Here is a 16,883-nt window from a genome sequence, read left to right as displayed (position 1 = left end):
ATTCCTTAATTTTGTCTCTTATTTGAAGGGTGAAATTGACTCCTTAGCGCTAAAACTGGAATTTGATGATGAGTTTGGCTCAACTCCGGCAGAGGGCGGTGGGGAAGACTCTCAGACAACTACTCCAGTGAAACCTGTAAAACCGAAGCGGGAGCGAAAAGAGAGAGAACCCGGTTTGTAGAAATGTTGGCTTTTCTAACCCAGTTTTAATGGGACCCAAGGCAGTAATTTTGTTCATTTGGAAATAGTCTCCAGTTCATTGTGTTAGTTTGATAGCTAGTCGCACAGTTCTAAAGAATTTGTTCAACATTAATATTACGCATGAGAACGCTTTTTTTAATCCTAATGATTAGATATATTCCGTTAGAATATGTAATTATACAATTTGTGTTGTCATTAAAGTTATCATTCATATGTATTTATTTTCCTCTGTTGCTTTTTATTTGCTTAGGCCCTCGAGCCAAGAAGAACTCTCTGACTCCGAAGTCCTCGGTCAAGAAAGGAAAGAAGAGGAACCCCTGGTCAGAGGATGAATCCAAGTCAGACAGTGACATAGAAGAGGCAGAAGTAGTGGAACCTTTGGTTATTCCTCGGGATAACTTATTGAGGAGAGCAGCCGGTAATTGTAATAGTGAACCAAGGCCGAAACATCTATTTGTCTCTCTAAGTGTTTAAAAAGCCACCAATCCAGGTGCTAGAACTGATATTGACCTCAAGGAAGAACTCTTTAAAAAAAAAAATATATATATATTACATCAATGACCATAAGAGCTAAAGGCAAGAGGTTTTAGATACTAAAAACTCTAATTCTATTCTTTATGAAAATGTCAGCAACTTATTCCAACAAGTTAAGTGATATGGCTTTGATCAAGCAAATCAATTATACTCTGCAGTGGCTTTTTCTAAGCCTAAAGTGGCTGACCACCTTCTATACAGTCCGTATCCAATGTAACATTTAGCTCTTCTGTTGTGGGATCCTCTGCATAAATTTATGAATGTTTCACATGCCGTTTCAGAATCAACTTGTGCGTGATTTCTGACCACCTATGCAGTAAGGCCCATTGTGTACATTGATAGCATTCATATTGTGACCTGTATGAACACCGGACTTCCATGTAACAGGAAGTGTATAATATATTCCATATACGTGATGTCAAATATTTAGTATATATAGATACATTGCATATGTATACCCAGGTCCTAACAATTCTCCCTCTACTACAGCTGAAAGACCCAAGTATACATTTGACTTTTCTGAAGAAGAAGATGCAGATGATGATGACGATGAGCAAATTATTAGTAATAACAACAACTTGGACGACTTGAAGCCGCTGTCGTGTTCTGTTCCCAATAATCAGAATGACGATGCCCACTCAGACAGTCCGGAGAAGGAGGAATACGATTTATCTCCTTTCAAATCCACTGAGTACGCTCCTTCCCTTTCCCTGATTGGCGTTATAGAAAAATTACACGGCCTGTGGATTTATTGCTAATATGTGATCTGTCTCTCCCATATACAGAAAGTCATCAGAGACACAAAAAAAGAAGGATGTTGATGACATATTTTCCTCCACCTCGTTCTCTGAAAAAGTTGATGGTAAATCAGGGTTCCGCTAATCCTATTGAGTAACATTTTTGACCCTGGTTCCCTTTTATACCGCCATCTTAGAACACCGGCAAAAAGATAACCTATATGAAAGGTGTTATAAGGAGGTGTTATAATGGAAGGAACACATTTTAATGCACATTTGTGCAGCGTAATCTACCTGGTTGTGAGGATCATGTTATAAATGGGGTGATATAAAGAGGATGTATCATACATTAATACTCCACTTTTTATTTGAATAGATGATACTGCAAAATATAACAGTGATGACGATGAACCCTCTCCCCTCTATACATCAGGGTACAGCTACAAATCTAAAGAAAAAACGCCCAGTAAAGTATCTAAGAAAGGTAAAGTGAAAGGCATGATTGCTTTATATTACTATTAAAGCTGACGACTTATACTACCATTCTGCTCAGAGATACCTAAACGTGGTGTGTGTTCCCAAGAGTTATGCTGTACAAGGCATCCCCTGGGTGCAGCGGAGCTAGGTGGTGTCCAGTTTGTTAGACGGTCGTTGCTGCGTGTGCTGATATATCCTGGCTTTTTATTTTATTGCAAGATGCAGCAATATACAACAGTGATGATGATGATGACGACGAATCTTCCCCCCTGTTATCCTCAACGCTCACCTACAAGTCTAAAGAAAAACCAGCCAGCAAAACATCTACTAAGAAAGGTAAAGTCAGAATTGGTGTGAAGGGGTTGTTTTTTTTATTATATATTAAAATCGAGCAGTGGCTAACCTATGTACAACATAGTATATGATACGTCCTTTTTAAGACTAGAAGGAGTAACTGTATGGGCTGCAGAGTGCAGTGTTCTGTGACTGAAATGTACCGGGTGCTAAACAGACATTGCTGTATGCGCTGATATCTGTTATTTCCAGATCAACACCGTAGCAATTGTAACAAATGGGATTCTCCTCCTAATAAGAGTAGAGACAGGGAAGTATATTATGTGACCCGCCTTCACTCTGTCAGTTGAGTAAGCAGTGATTATGTATTGTGCTTTTATTGTTTGTAGCCTTTCCTTCTCCCATAGGATCCCTGCAATGCGCCTTTGGGAGTGCAACCATTGACAGAGGGGTGGCTCATTGGGGACAATGGTTTAACAGTTGCATGACCTGATTTCTAGGTCTTCTCAAGTTTATTTCACTTCACGGTGTGAGGGCAAAAAACAGCAAGCTAATGTTAGAACTACTTTTGGTGTTCATTGTACTTCTCGGCTTTGCTGTCTGTGTCATATTCTGCCAGTATAGGGCATGAGCACTATATTGAATAGCTGAAGGGCAGCCTATTCTAGACAAGACCCTAACTTACAGAGATTTACCAGTTAGTTATTCCTCCTCTGCACTTTCTGTACCTGAAACAGTCGGTCTCATCACCATGTGAAGGGGCTTACTATGCAGACTGTATTCCCCCAGAAAAGACCACTGCTTAGCCTCCTAAACAGTTTGCGAATTAATATCTCTGGGATGATGAGATAAATGAAGAGCACTTTTGTCACAAATCTGGATTTACAAGGACTGATGGGAGTCACACGACAGACAAATCTGGAACTGAAAGAATTTAGGCCTGGTTTCTGTGTTTGGGGGTCACACTGCCACAGCTCCATTGCGCAGTTGTTACCAAGGGAACTTGCGTGGGGACTTAATAGCTTCACACAAGGGAAGATAGCGGCATGCAGCACGCTCCCCAGCGCCCAGCCGCGGTCAGCCACACAACCGCCGCTCCCGGGTTACTGCTGCTGGCCGCCCATCACCGCTTCCCTATTTCGCCCGCGGACAGCTCTCACTACTGCCGCGGGATGCACAGGGGGGAGGTAACAGTACAATGGAATTTACTCTGCTGCCGCGGACCGCATGGGGGGATAACGGTCAGTCTGCTGCAACGGCCCAACTTGCTCCCCTCATTGACCAAGCGGTGGGGGACAGTAAAAAACTTTGGGCGGCCGCCCGGCTCCAGCCACAGTCAGCTCTCACAGCACTGCCACTGGCCGACCGTCACAGCTTCCATTATTTTGCCCGCGGACTGCTCTCACTGCTGCCACGGGCCACACAGGGAGGTAAGACTGCTGCAGCGGCCCACCACGCTCCCCTCATCGACCAAGCAGTGTGGGACAGTAAAAAACGGACTGCTGCCGCTGGGCGTCCGCTCTGCTCCAGCCACAATCGGCTCACCCATAAGAGTGGGAGGACATATATAGTGGTGGGGGATAGTAAAAGGTCCCTAGTGCCATACGGGCTATTAAGCCTAGAGAGGTACAAAGTTTCCCTGCACAGAAGGGGAGGTGACCATGAGAGTTAATACAGGCTATTAAGGGTTTAGCCCTATTATAGCAGCTCACGCTGCTGGTGCTTAGTTACGCAGCACAGGGTAAGAATCCATCTCCATCTGGCGAGAACTGTTAGCCGGGGCTTCCTGCGCTCGACAGGACAGTACCGCGGCACTCTGCACTAGGTTATTGCGGTGGGGGAATATATTGTTTTATTTATTTATTAGCAGTTTCTTATATAGCGCAGCATATTCTATTGCACTTTACAATTAGAACAACAGTTATAGAATAAAACTGGGCAGAGACAGACAGACATAGAGGCAGGAAGGCCCTGCTCGCAAGCTTACAATCTATAGGGAAATAGGCATTGATACACAAGGATAGATGCTACCTGTTGCATAATGGTCCCCCAGATTGCTAGGTTCTTAATGGGTTGTATGATATGATCACCCCGCAATGTTGGCTAAGTGTCAGGAGGGTGTGAGAGTAAAGAAAGACAAGATATGTGATGTTATGTATACTGTACAGAGAGGATGTAATTGGATAGGGAAGCATTGAAGGTTATGTGGGTGGGTCTGGAATTTGATAGGCTTGTCTGAAGAGATGAGTTTTCGGGGAACGTTTAAAGGTTTGGAAACTAAAGGAGAGTCTTATTGTGCGTGGGAGGGCATTCCACAGAGTTGGTGAAGCCCGGGTAAAGTCCTGTAATTTTGAGTGGGAACAGGTAATACATGTGGATGAGAGAGACAGATCTTCTGCAGAGCTGAGAGGTCTGGTAGGGAGATATTTTGAGATGAGTGAGGAGATGTATGATGGTGCAGTTTGGTTAATAGCCTTGTATGTAAGTAAAATAATTTTTATATTTAACACGGTAGAATACCGGTAACCAATGGAGGGACTGACAGAGCGGATCAGCAGACGAAGAACGTCTAGTGAGAAAGATTAGCCTCGCAGCTGCATTTAAAATGGATTATAGTGGTGAGAGCCTATGTTTGGGAAGACCAGTAAGGAGACTATTACAATAATCAATGCGGGAGATGATGAGTGCATGGATTAGAGTTTTTGCAGTGTCTTGTGTAAGATAAAGGCGTATTTTGGATATGTTTTTTAGGTGCATGTAACATGATTTAGAGACAGATTGAATGTGTGGAACAAAGGACAGTTCAGAGTCAAGGATGACACCTAGGCAGCGAGCTTGTGGGGTAGGGTGGATAGTCGCATTGTCAACAGTTATGGAGATATGGTGGGAAACAAAGGATAACACACACATCCTGTGTTATCTGTATATTGAGTCTGTATAAAATATATATATACACATCTGGTCCAGTCCAGCTATCCCCTGACATTCAGGGGGGGTGCAGGATGCACACTGCAGGAAGTTGGGTCTGTACTACAACAGACAGCCACTGGAGGGAGCAGGGGTTTTAGTATATTTTTCAAGTAAAGCAATCTTTACAGAACTTACTGTGTACCAGGGTGCGGGCACTCGGGTATACACACTTCAGTTATTATCTTGGTTTACTCAGTCGTGAAGCTTGTAGTTTCACTGTATTACTGTCTGTGTGCAAAGGTCAAGATTATTATTCCAATCTTTTTGTAGTACTGAAGCCGGATGGCTCAGTCACACCGATATTAAACCTAAAAGGGCTCAATCAGTTTGTTCATTATTACATAGTCAAGTGAAAGGCAAACGCAAAATCAAGAAAGCAGCTTGTCTGCGATAACTGTAATAATGTGTTTTGTTATGGATTTTCTAATTGCACAGTGTGTATTGCACATACGGGTCCAAATGCGGCCTTGATCCTCCTTGCAGGTGGAAGGTGAATTGGGCCTGCAGTTAGATAGTGAGGTTACTAATAGGCCGGCCCTTGTTGATCTCATCAGGACAGTACGCCAGGTGCTAGATTTCACTAAGACAGAATAGTCTCTTTCAAATGATGAGGGTTTTATTTGCTAAGAGACAAAGGCCAAGTATGTGTTTTCTTTATATAGATTCTCTCAACAAATCCAGCTAAATGCTTTTTTAACTATCCTTTTCCACAGACTATGTCAACTGGAGGCCATGCTAATGTCCATTTATACAGCAGCAGCTTAAACTTCTCACCAATCACATCGGCTAATTTTTTGCCTACAACATATTTCGATGTTGAACAAGTCAGTTTTCGGATTTCAGAAAAAAGGGTAAATAGCAGCACCCGTGGGGCAAAAAGGCTTAATAATTATTATTGGAGACTTAATAAATGCCAAGGGAGCTGCAAATAGAAATCAAAATTTTATATTAAAATTGATATAATTAAAATATAAATTACACAGGTATAAATATTGTAAACACATAGTATGAATAGTAATCCCCCCATCTTTATATTTTCTTAAAAAAAAAAACAGACACAGGTCCTTCTCCTATAGGGAATATATGAAACTGCTATATAGAATAATAATTCCAATTAGTACTCTGATTGAAATCTCAATGCATTAAATGGATACAAATGTAACATGTTGAATCGAGTTGCAGCCCAATCTGTAACAATTTCCACGTATGTTTTAATGTATCCAGTTGATAATAACTTGCAACAAGCTAAATGCTGGTAATTAATAACGCTCCTCAACACTGGATTGTAATGAAAAAAAAGACCATAGGATAATGTGCTTATTAAGCAAGGAATACGACTGGTGCAGGTGCAGCAATGCTTGTACAAAATTACCTCCCAGGGTCCCCGGGTTAAATCCGTTTATAATGCCGATACTAGTCGGTTTTGTTTTTTTTGGAGGTAACAATCTGTTATTATAAGATGACAGTATGCTACGTGTTGTAGTGCGCCACACTGCCTCACTATGAAGGGAGATCAGGCTGACACCGATGTGCTGCGCATTGTGGTGCTCCGTGCTGTCTCACTGGCAGGAGATGTCGACTAGCACCAATGTTCTGCGCGTTGTAGTGCCCCATGCTAAAAGAAGGTAAAACTAGTACCAGTATGTTCCGTTGTTGATACTATTTCACCAGCTGAAGATTGTGGACAACCCGCTGTATATGTATCAAGCGGAAAGCCGGCGCTGGTACTGTAGACCGTATAAGTGGCCCGCTGTGTGTGGAGCAAGTTGGAGATCGGCGCTATGGCTGCAGGACGTGTGAACAATCACGAAAGTCGGGACAGACAGGAGTCCTGACGCATTTAGTCACGGAAGCACATTACTTTTTCAAAGGAGTGGCTCCTGTGAAGGCTGATCGAATATATATATATATATATATATATATATATATATATATATATATATATATATATATATATATATATATATATATATATATAGTAGCTGCTATTAATTAATCACCAATGTAAATTGTTAACAATTAAAACGAGTATTTACCGGCTCTCTGTAAAATACATTAACATAACACATAATCATGAACAAATAATGCATAAAGACAATTTAATAGTATAACTAATAAAAGTCCAAAAATGATAACACACATAAAAAAACATAAAGACATGATATAAAATATTATTACCAGTTATGTACATAGTGCACACAGATTCTGCAGCGCTTTACAGAGAATATTTTGCCCATTCACATCAGTCCCTGCCCCAGTGGAGCTTACAATCTATCTTCCCAACTACATGTACACATAGACGCATTCAGGCTAGGGTTAATTTTTGTTGGGAGCCAATTAACCTACCAGTATATTTTGGATTGTAGGAGGAAACTGGAGTACCCGGAGGAAACCCACGCAAGTACGGGGAGAATATACAAACTCCACACAGTTAGGGCCATGGTGGAAATCGAACCCATAACCTCAGTGCTGTGAGGCAGTAATGCTAACCATTACACCATCCGAAATATATAAATTAAACTAATGATCTCACTCATGTTTCATGTATTTAAAAAAGACTATCAAAGTCTATATGTAAGTTTTTAATAGACATTTTCCCCCATTAGGTATCTAGGGAAAGCATGGGAAACCAATCAGTATAAATAAATATAGAAAGAAAATTATATCAGAAACTGTTTAAATATCAGAACAGAGTGACATATATTTAATGGAGAAACACAGATATATTGGATTAAAAGGCCAAACGATTGATAGCTAATTATCTCCACAAAAGGACAAAAAGATTCCAAATTCGACCCTTGGATACATATGTACTAATAAAAGCTATCACGAATATTAAGGAGACATACTCCCCTTGATAGAGTCCTATTAACTGGAAATTTGTCATAAATTGTAGTAGAGTCAAAACGGTCCAATTGATGTGTATAAATTTGTATGTGATAGCTCACCTAGTATCCCACATTGTGGCGTGGCCAAGTAAAACATAGAATGTTAACAGGCAGAAAGAACAGAAAGAATAGTAAACAAATTATAAATACTAAATAATAAAACAAATGCTAAATCAAATGATAAGGGAGGGTAGAGGGGAAACGAGATAGGGCCCTAGATACTAAGCTAAATCTAATTCAATGTATTGTTTGAGTCCCTCGGGAACGAGGGTCCTCAATTTATGTATCCAATAATTCTCTCTCAAACAGAGCCTCCTATACCTATCTCCCCGCCCTCGGTGTATGTTTGATGGTTTCAATACCCATAAGTTTAAGATCCTTTGGATCTTTGGAATGATGTTCCACAAAATGCTTGGAAACACCATGAGTGACCAGGCCCTTCTGAATGTTACGTCTATGTTCTGGGAACCTTGCTCTCAATTTACGTGTGGTTCTCCCAACGTAAGTCTGTTCACAACTACATATCCGGATGTAGATTACAAAAGAACTATTGCAGTTAATGAAGGATTTGATTACAAATTCTTCTTTAGTTTTTGAATTAAAAATCTTGATGTTATTCTGAATATATGAACAAGAAATGTTACTAGAACCACATTTAAAACAACCTATGGTTTTCGTTGGGAGCCAGTGTGTCTGGTTCATAATGACTTTTCATGATCAGATTTTCTTTTATCAATGAAATAACTCAGAGCAAGATATTGTTGTAAATTATCAGATTTTTTGAAGATAACCGATGGGGTATCTCCAATTGTGATTTAAGAATCTGGTCTGTAAGTAATATAGGAAAGTTGTTCGATAAAATTTTCTTGTCTTGTCTATTTAATCGATTGACCCGATCTCTTGCTGTATCAGTTAAGGTTGATGGATAACCTTATTTCTTTATCATCCACTAGGGGTCACTGGAGTACTCTTGGGATATGGACGGGCGTAGCCGAACAAGGGCACTGAATATTTAAATTTAGGACCCTCCCCCCCCTCCATATCCCCGAGTACCTCAGTGTACGACCTCAGTGTTTTTTCGGTGCTCACAGCACGAACAAGGCTTGTGGTATATCCACACTTGGATTTTTATTTTTAAATTTTTACTTTTTATTTTTACACTTAGCACATCCCTTCCCAGTTTCTGGAAAAACATGGGTCCGGGATAGTGCCGCTGCATGGGCAGCGAATGGCGTGTCGGTCCTCACAAAGAGCACCCTCACAGCCACAGGCGCTACAAGGCAGCGCATGGCGTGTCGGTCCTCACAAAGAGCACCCTCACAGCCACAGGCAGACTGTCTCCTACTGCAACTGGACGGAGATTACAAGCCCGTCACAGCCAGGAGGAGAGCTGAAAACTGGACGGTGCTTACAGTAAGAAGCCCCGTCACAGCCAGGATGGAAGCCCCGTCACAATCTGGACGGAGCTTACAGAAGTACGACACTACAAGGTATGGTGAGGGGGTCAGGGCGGTCAGCTCACGCTGCCGCCCTGCTGTGTGAGTGTTAACTGTACAGGGAGCTGGCCGCCGCTGAGCACGCCGCTGACGGGTCCCGCTGAAGCAATGAAGTTCCACCTGATAGTGGTTAGAATGAGAAAGGTTCTCCTTACATTATACGCGCAGAGCGGCCGCACGTCACTCAGACGCCGGCCGCTCTCACTGCTCTGAGGGCCCGCCACCACTACGCAGCGCCGACTCCTTGGCTGAACTAAGCAGAGCGGCCGCACGTCACTCAGACGCCGGCCGCTCTCACTGCTCTGATGCGGCACCGCTATGCCGCACTCTCCGGGCGCTCTCACTGCTCTGATGCGGCACCGCTATGCCGCACTCTCCGGGCGCTCATCTAAACAGAGCGGCCGCACGTCACTCAGACGCCGGCCGCTCTCACTGCTCGGATGGCCCGGCACGCCGCCGACACTCTCCTGTGTACTAAAGAGCGGCCGCACGTCACTCAAGGACGCCGGCCACTCTCCCAGTGAAACACCGCAGACACAGGGAGACTGTGTACTGCTGAAAGAAGGAGCTTCCGGTCGGCTCCCCGGCGCTAGATACAGGCTCTCCTGCTCTCCCTGCACCCGATCCCCGTACGCTGCAGGTAACATGGGGATGCAGGGGGGGGGGGGGGGGGGGAGGGGGAATAATACCCATAGCAGCAGCAAAGGCTGCATGGGTTCAAGCAGCGCAGCACTTTAAACAATGTACACTGTGTACTGTGATATACAGCACGTTTTATATATATATAATATATAATAAAGCTTTTGCTGGCATAACTGTCTATAATATCAGTATGAACTGATTATATGTGTAAACACTTTGTATATATATATAATATATATATGAGGCTTTGGCTGGCAATAGGTTATCAGTGGCATAACCTATTGCACGTTTAACCAAGTTTTCTGTTATTTTTGGTTAAGGTTGCAAAATAAATACACTGCAGGCAGTGCTCATATTATTTGACTAAATGCATATATTTTACTGTATCCTACAACTGGGTTATAACTGTATATAAGCATAGTAACTGTATAATAGGCTATTAAGCCTATATATATTAAAACTGCAGCAGGTAAACTGTACTGTGATTTTCTGTGAAAGCATGGCATGACGGCCATTTTAATCATTGCTGGTTTTCCAGTTATAATTCTAGACCATACACCTCTAATCCACAAGGAGGCGCAGGGGTGTTAGTGGGAATTTTTACTTCAGGATAATTCTAGAACATTCCTGCCCTACATCGTTAAGCCACCAGAAGGCGCAGGGGTGTTAGTAGGAATTTGGTTCGGGTTTCATGCCCATGTGAACTGCTTTTCACATAAAGAACAATTTAGTTTCCTAATAAATATGCTGTTCAGCAATATATATATAGAGATATATGCCATATAATAATGTTATTAAGGCGTGCAAGTGTCTGTCTGTTGCCTATTATGATGTCTGTCTACATAGCAAATAAGGCTCTAGTGCAGACTAAAAATGTTAACATTGGCAATTCAAATTAAAACAGCGGTAATCGGAGTCTCAGAATAACTCCGCCAGCGCTAACAAAAGACAGTCTTTCCAAAGTGACAATTTTCCTTTGGGTACCAGAGTGTTTATTTCACTAGTCTTATAATTTAATGCACGATTCTATGTCAAATCTCACACCGATAACTACAAGTGAGAAGTGTACAGTGGCGGTGGAGTCTCTCACATTCATGTGGTCATTCATCATCGTGTATCTGGCTCCACCAGTTTCCGCTGCTCTCTCTGTTGTCAAAACGGCTCATAAGACATATTTTGAACCCTTTCAACAAATGGGAATTAAGTTTCTCACTTTGGAAAACAATTTTCTTATAGCCTTGGCTTCGGCAAGGGTTTTGTTTTCATATTTGGGTGCCTTGTATTCCAAGCCACCGTATTTGAGTTTTCTCATGACAAAGCAGATCTTCGGACGAATCACGCTTTCGTATTCTTCACATCAATATACCAATAGGGGTTCCTGTGTGGACAGCACATTCTAGAATTCTGAATGTGGTACACGCATTACGCGTTTATATATGTCCCGAACGTCAACAGTATGTGATATAAATACGTTGTTTGTTCTCTATGATACTGCCAACTGGGGTTAGCCAGTTTCTTAGCAGACATTATCCAGTTGGGTAATAATAATGACTACAAGTCAGGTTTACTTTAAGGCTAAGTTACAATCGCTACGTCAGTAATAGCTCATGCCACAGGTTCTGTGGGAATGTCAGACCCAGTGGGTCGTGGAGTGTCTAAAACGCGGCTATATAGCCTTCATGTGCACCATGTTTGTGCACGTTTACACGTTATAAATGGTGGCGCCATCAGCATTTAGCTTTGGGCTGCCTACTGTTACAAGTATCAAACAGCTCTCCCGCCCACGAGGGAAGCTTTGGTACGTCCCAAGAGTACTCCAGTGACCCCTAGTGGATGATAAAGAAAATAGGATTTTGGTACTTACCAGGTAAATCCTTTTCTTTGAATCCATAGGGGGCACTGGACGCCCACCCAGAGCAGTTTTACCTGGGTTGTGTTAAGCTCAAGGGAGCTTAGGGTAACAAGTTTTACTTCATTGATATTAAGCTCAAAGGAGCTTATGGTAACACATTTTCACCGATTGGTTCAAATTATAAAGTTCTATCGGTTATGGTGTCAACTGTTTAGTTGACAGTAAGGTTATGGGTCAACATTGTGTTGTCCGTTATGTTATAGGTATTCTCCATTGTCAACCTCTCTATATCGTTCCTGTTCGCTCAGTAAAAAACACTGAGGTCGTACACTGAGGTACTCGGGGATATGGAGGGGGGGGAGGGTCCTAAATTTAAATATTCAGTGCCCTTGTTCGGCTACGCCCGTCCATATCCCAAGAGTACTCCAGTGCCCCCTATGGATTCAAAGAAAAGGATTTACCTGGTAAGTACCAAAATCCTATTTTCTCTAATGTCCTAGAGGATGCTGGGGACTCCGTAAGGACCATGGGGAGAGACTGGCTCCGCAGGAGACATGGGCACTTTAAGAAAGAATTTAGTTCCTGGTGTGCACTAGCTCCTCCCTCTCTGCCCCTCCTCCAGACCTCAGTTTGATTATGTGCCCAGAGGACCTGGGTGCTTTTCAGTGAGCTCTCCTGAGTTTGCTGATAGAAAGTTTTTTGTTAGGTTCTTTATTTTCAGGGAGCTCTGCTGGCAACAGACTCCCTGCATCGTGGGACTGAGGGGAGAGAAGCAGCCCTACTCTCTGAAGCTAGGTCCTGCTTCTTAGGCTACTGGACACTATTAGCTCCAGAGGGATCGGTACGCAGGATCTCACCCTCGCCGTCCGTCCCAGAGCCGCGCCGCCGTCCCCCTCGCAGAGCCGGAAGACTGAAGCCGGGTGAGTATGAGAAGCAAGAAGACTTCACAGGCGGCAGAAGACTTTGTGATCTTCACTGGTGGTAACGCACATCACTGCAGCTGTGCGCCATTGCTCCACACACCTACACATACTCCGGTCACTGTTAGGGCGCAGGGGAAGGCGCCCTGGGCAGCATTTGGGACCTCATTCTGGCAAATGAACACATATATACAGCTGGGCACTGTATATATGTAGGAGCCCCCGCCAAAGAAATAAAATGTAAGCGGGACAGAAGCGCGGCGGGGCTTCTCCCTCAGCACTCACCATCGCCATTTTTTCTCCACAGCACGCTAAGATGAAGCTCCCCAGGCTCTCCCCTGCTGATACACGGTAGAAGAGGGTTTAAAAGAGGGGGGGGGGGGGCACATAATTAGGTGCAAAAAAGTATATAAACAGCAGCTACTGGGTTAACATTAAGTTACTGTGTTATTCCTGGGTTATATAGCGCTGGGGTGTGTGCTGGCATACTCTCTCTCTCTCTCTCTCTCCAAAGGGCCTCGTGGGGGAACTGTCTTCAGAAAGGACATTCTCTGTGTGTGTGGTGTGTCGGTACGCTTGTGTCGACATGTCTGATGTGGAAGGCTATGTGGGAGAGGAGCGGGAGCAAATGAATGCGGTGTCTCCGCCGACGGCGCCGACACCTGATTGGATGGATATGTGGAAGGTTTTAAATGATAATGTAAATTCCTTGCATAAAAGATTAGTCAAAGCTGATGCATTGGGACAGGCAGGGTCTCAACCCGTGCCTGATCCTATGTCGCAGGGACCGTCAGGGTCTCATAAGCGCCCACTATCCCAAATTGTTGACACAGATACCGACATGGATTCAGACTCCAGTGTCGATTACGATGATGCAAAGTTACAGCCAAAGTTGGCTAAATCACTCCGATATATGATTATAGCAATTAAGGAGGTTTTGCACATCACAGAGGAAACCCCTGTCCCTGACAAAAGGGTTTATATGTATAAGGGAAATAAACCTGAGGTAACTTTTCCCCCCTCACAGGAACTGAATGAGTTATGTGAAAAAGCTTGGGAATCTCCAGATAAAAAACTGCAGATTTCCAAACGGATTCTTATGGCGTATCCTTTCCCGCCAACGGACAGGTTACGATGGGAATCCTCCCCTAGGGTGGACAAAGCTTTAACACACTTATCCAAAAAGGTAGCCCTGCCGTCCCAGGATACGGCTACCCTCAAGGATGCTGCTGATCGCAAACAGGAGGGTACCCTGAAGTCCATTTATACACATTCAGGTACCTTGCTCAGACCGGCAATTGCGTCGGCCTGGGTCTGTAGTGCAGTAGCGGCATGGACTGATACCTTATCAGAGGAGTTTGATACCCTAGATAGGGATACTGTTTTATTGACCCTGGGGCATATTAAAGACGCTGTCCTTTATATGAGAGATGCTCAAAGAGACAGTAGTCTGCTGGGTTCTAGAATAAACGCTATGTCGATTTCTGCCAGAAGGGTCCTGTGGACTCGGCAATGGACAGGTGATGCCGACTCAAAACGACATATGGAGGTTTTACCTTACAAGGGTGAGGAATTGTACGGTGAAGGTCTTTTGGATCTGGTCTCCACAGCTACGGCTGGAAAGTCTAGTTTTTTGCCTTATGTTCCCTCACAGCCTAAGAGAGCACCGCATTATCAAATGCAGTCCTTTCGTTCACAAAGAAACAAGAAAGTCAGAGGTGCGTCCTTTCTTGCCAGAGGGAGGGGCAGAGTAAAGAAGCTGCACAATACAGCTAGTTCACAGGAACAGAAGTCCTCCCCGGCCTCTGCAAAATCCACCGCATGACGATGGGGCTCCATTGGCGGAGTCGGGCCAGTGGGGGGCGCGTCTTTGGAATTTCAGCCACATGTGGGTTCACTCCCAGGTGGATCCCTGGGCAATAGAAATTGTGTCTCAGGGTTACAAGCTGGAATTCGAAGAGGTGCCTCCTCGCTGGTTTTTCAAATCGGCCCTACCGTCTTCCCCCCTAGAGAGGGAGATGGTGTTAAATGCAATACAAAAATTGTATCTTCAGCAGGTGATGGTCGAGGTTCCCCTCCTTCAACAGGGAAGGGGTTATTATTCGACCATGTTTGTGGTTCCGAAACCGGACGGTTCGGTCAGACCCATATTGAATTTAAAATCTCTGAACCTATACTTGAAGAGGTTCAAATTCAAGATGGAATCGCTAAGAGAGGTCATCGCCAGCCTGGAAGGGGGAGATTTTATGGTATCACTGGACATAAAGGATGCGTACCTTCATGTCCCTATTTATCCACCTCATCAGGCGTACCTAAGATTTGCGGTACAGGACTGTCATTACCAATTTCAGATGTTGCCGTTTGGTTTCTCAACGGCTCCGAGGATTTTCACCAAGGTAATGGCGGAAATGATGGTGCTCCTGCACAAGCAGGGTGTCACAATTATCCCGTACTTGGACGATCTCCTCATAAAAGCGAGATCAAGAGAGCAGTTGCTGAACAGCGTATCTCTTTCACTGAAAGTGTTACAACAACACGGCTGGATTCTCAATATCCCAAAGTCGCAGTTGGTTCCTACGACTCGTCTGCCTTTCTTGGGCATGATTCTGGACATGACCCAGAAAAGGGTTTATCTTCCGATAGAAAAAGCCCAGGAACTTATGACTCTGGTCAGGAACCTTTTGAAATCAAGACAGGTGTCCGTGCATCATTGCACTCGAGACCTGGGAAAGATAGTGGCCTCATACGAGGCCATTCCCTTTGGCAGGTTCCATGCGAGGACTTTCCAATGGGATCTGTTGGACAAGTGGTCCGGATCACATCTACAGATGCATCGGTTGATCACCCTGTCCCCCAGGGCCAGGGTGTCGCTCCTGTGGTGGCTGCAGAGTGCTCACCTTCTCGAGGGCAGCAGATTTGGCATTCAGGATTGGATCCTGGTGACCACGGACGCAAGCCTCCGAGGTTGGGGAGCAGTCACACAGGGAAGAAATTTCCAGGGTCTTTGGTCAAGTCAGGAGACTTGTCTGCACATCAACATGCTGGAACTAAGGGCCATATACAACGCCCTACGTCAAGCGGAGGCCTTACTTCGCGACCAACCAGTTCTGATCCAGTCAGACAACATCACCGCAGTGGCTCATGTAAACCGCCAAGGCGGCACAAGGAGCAGAGCGGCAATGGCGGAAGCTACCAGGATTCTTAGCTGGGCGGAGAATCATGTAAGCGCACTGTCAGCAGTGTTCATTCCGGGAGTGGACAACTGGGAAGCAGACTTCCTCAGCAGACACGACCTACACCCGGGAGAATGGGGACTTCATCCAGAAGTCTTCGCAGAGATTGTGAGTCGGTGGGAACTGCCACAGATAGACACGATGGCGTCCCGCCTCAACAAAAAGCTACAGGGGTATTGCGCCAGGTCCAGGGACCCTCAGGCAGTAGCGGTAGACGCCCTCGTGACACCGTGGGTGTTCCGGTCCGTCTATGTATTTCCTCCTCTTCCTCTCATACCCAAGGTGTTGAGAATAATAAGAAGAAAAGAAGTGAGAACAATCCTCGTTGTTCCAGATTGGCAACGACGGACCTGATATCCAGATCTGCAGGAAATGCTCACGGAAGATCCGTGGCCTCTTCCTCTAAGGCAGGACCTGTTGCAACAGGGACCCTGTCTGTTCCAAGACTTACCGCGGCTGCGTTTGATGGCATGGCGGTTGAACGCCGGATCCTAGCGGAAAAAGGTATTCCGGTTGAGGTTATCCCTATGCTGATAAAAGCTAGGAAGGAAGTAACAGCAAAACATTATCACCGTATATGGCGAAGATATGTTTCTTGGTGTGAGGCCAGGAATGCTCTTACGGAAGAATTCCATCTGG

General features: G+C 44.3%; 1 protein-coding gene across 1 annotated transcript in view; it reads left to right on the top strand.

Moving 5' to 3' along the window:
* TOP2B (DNA topoisomerase II beta) overlaps positions 1-16,883 on the top strand; it is a 222,270-nt gene that overhangs the window by 189,370 nt on the left and 16,017 nt on the right. The window contains exons 29-34 of the mRNA XM_063922226.1: positions 29-173; positions 452-619; positions 1,225-1,426; positions 1,521-1,597; positions 1,849-1,956; positions 2,169-2,285. Coding sequence (XP_063778296.1) covers positions 29-173; positions 452-619; positions 1,225-1,426; positions 1,521-1,597; positions 1,849-1,956; positions 2,169-2,285 — 817 coding nt within the window. The remainder of the gene's footprint in view (positions 1-28; positions 174-451; positions 620-1,224; positions 1,427-1,520; positions 1,598-1,848; positions 1,957-2,168; positions 2,286-16,883) is intronic.

The sequence above is a fragment of the Pseudophryne corroboree genome, chromosome 5 (assembly GCF_028390025.1).
Source record: "Pseudophryne corroboree isolate aPseCor3 chromosome 5, aPseCor3.hap2, whole genome shotgun sequence".
NCBI classification, from domain to species: Eukaryota; Metazoa; Chordata; class Amphibia; order Anura; family Myobatrachidae; genus Pseudophryne; species Pseudophryne corroboree.
The sequence above is the reverse complement of the archived record's forward strand: the minus strand, read 5'-3'. Positions and strand labels throughout refer to the sequence as shown.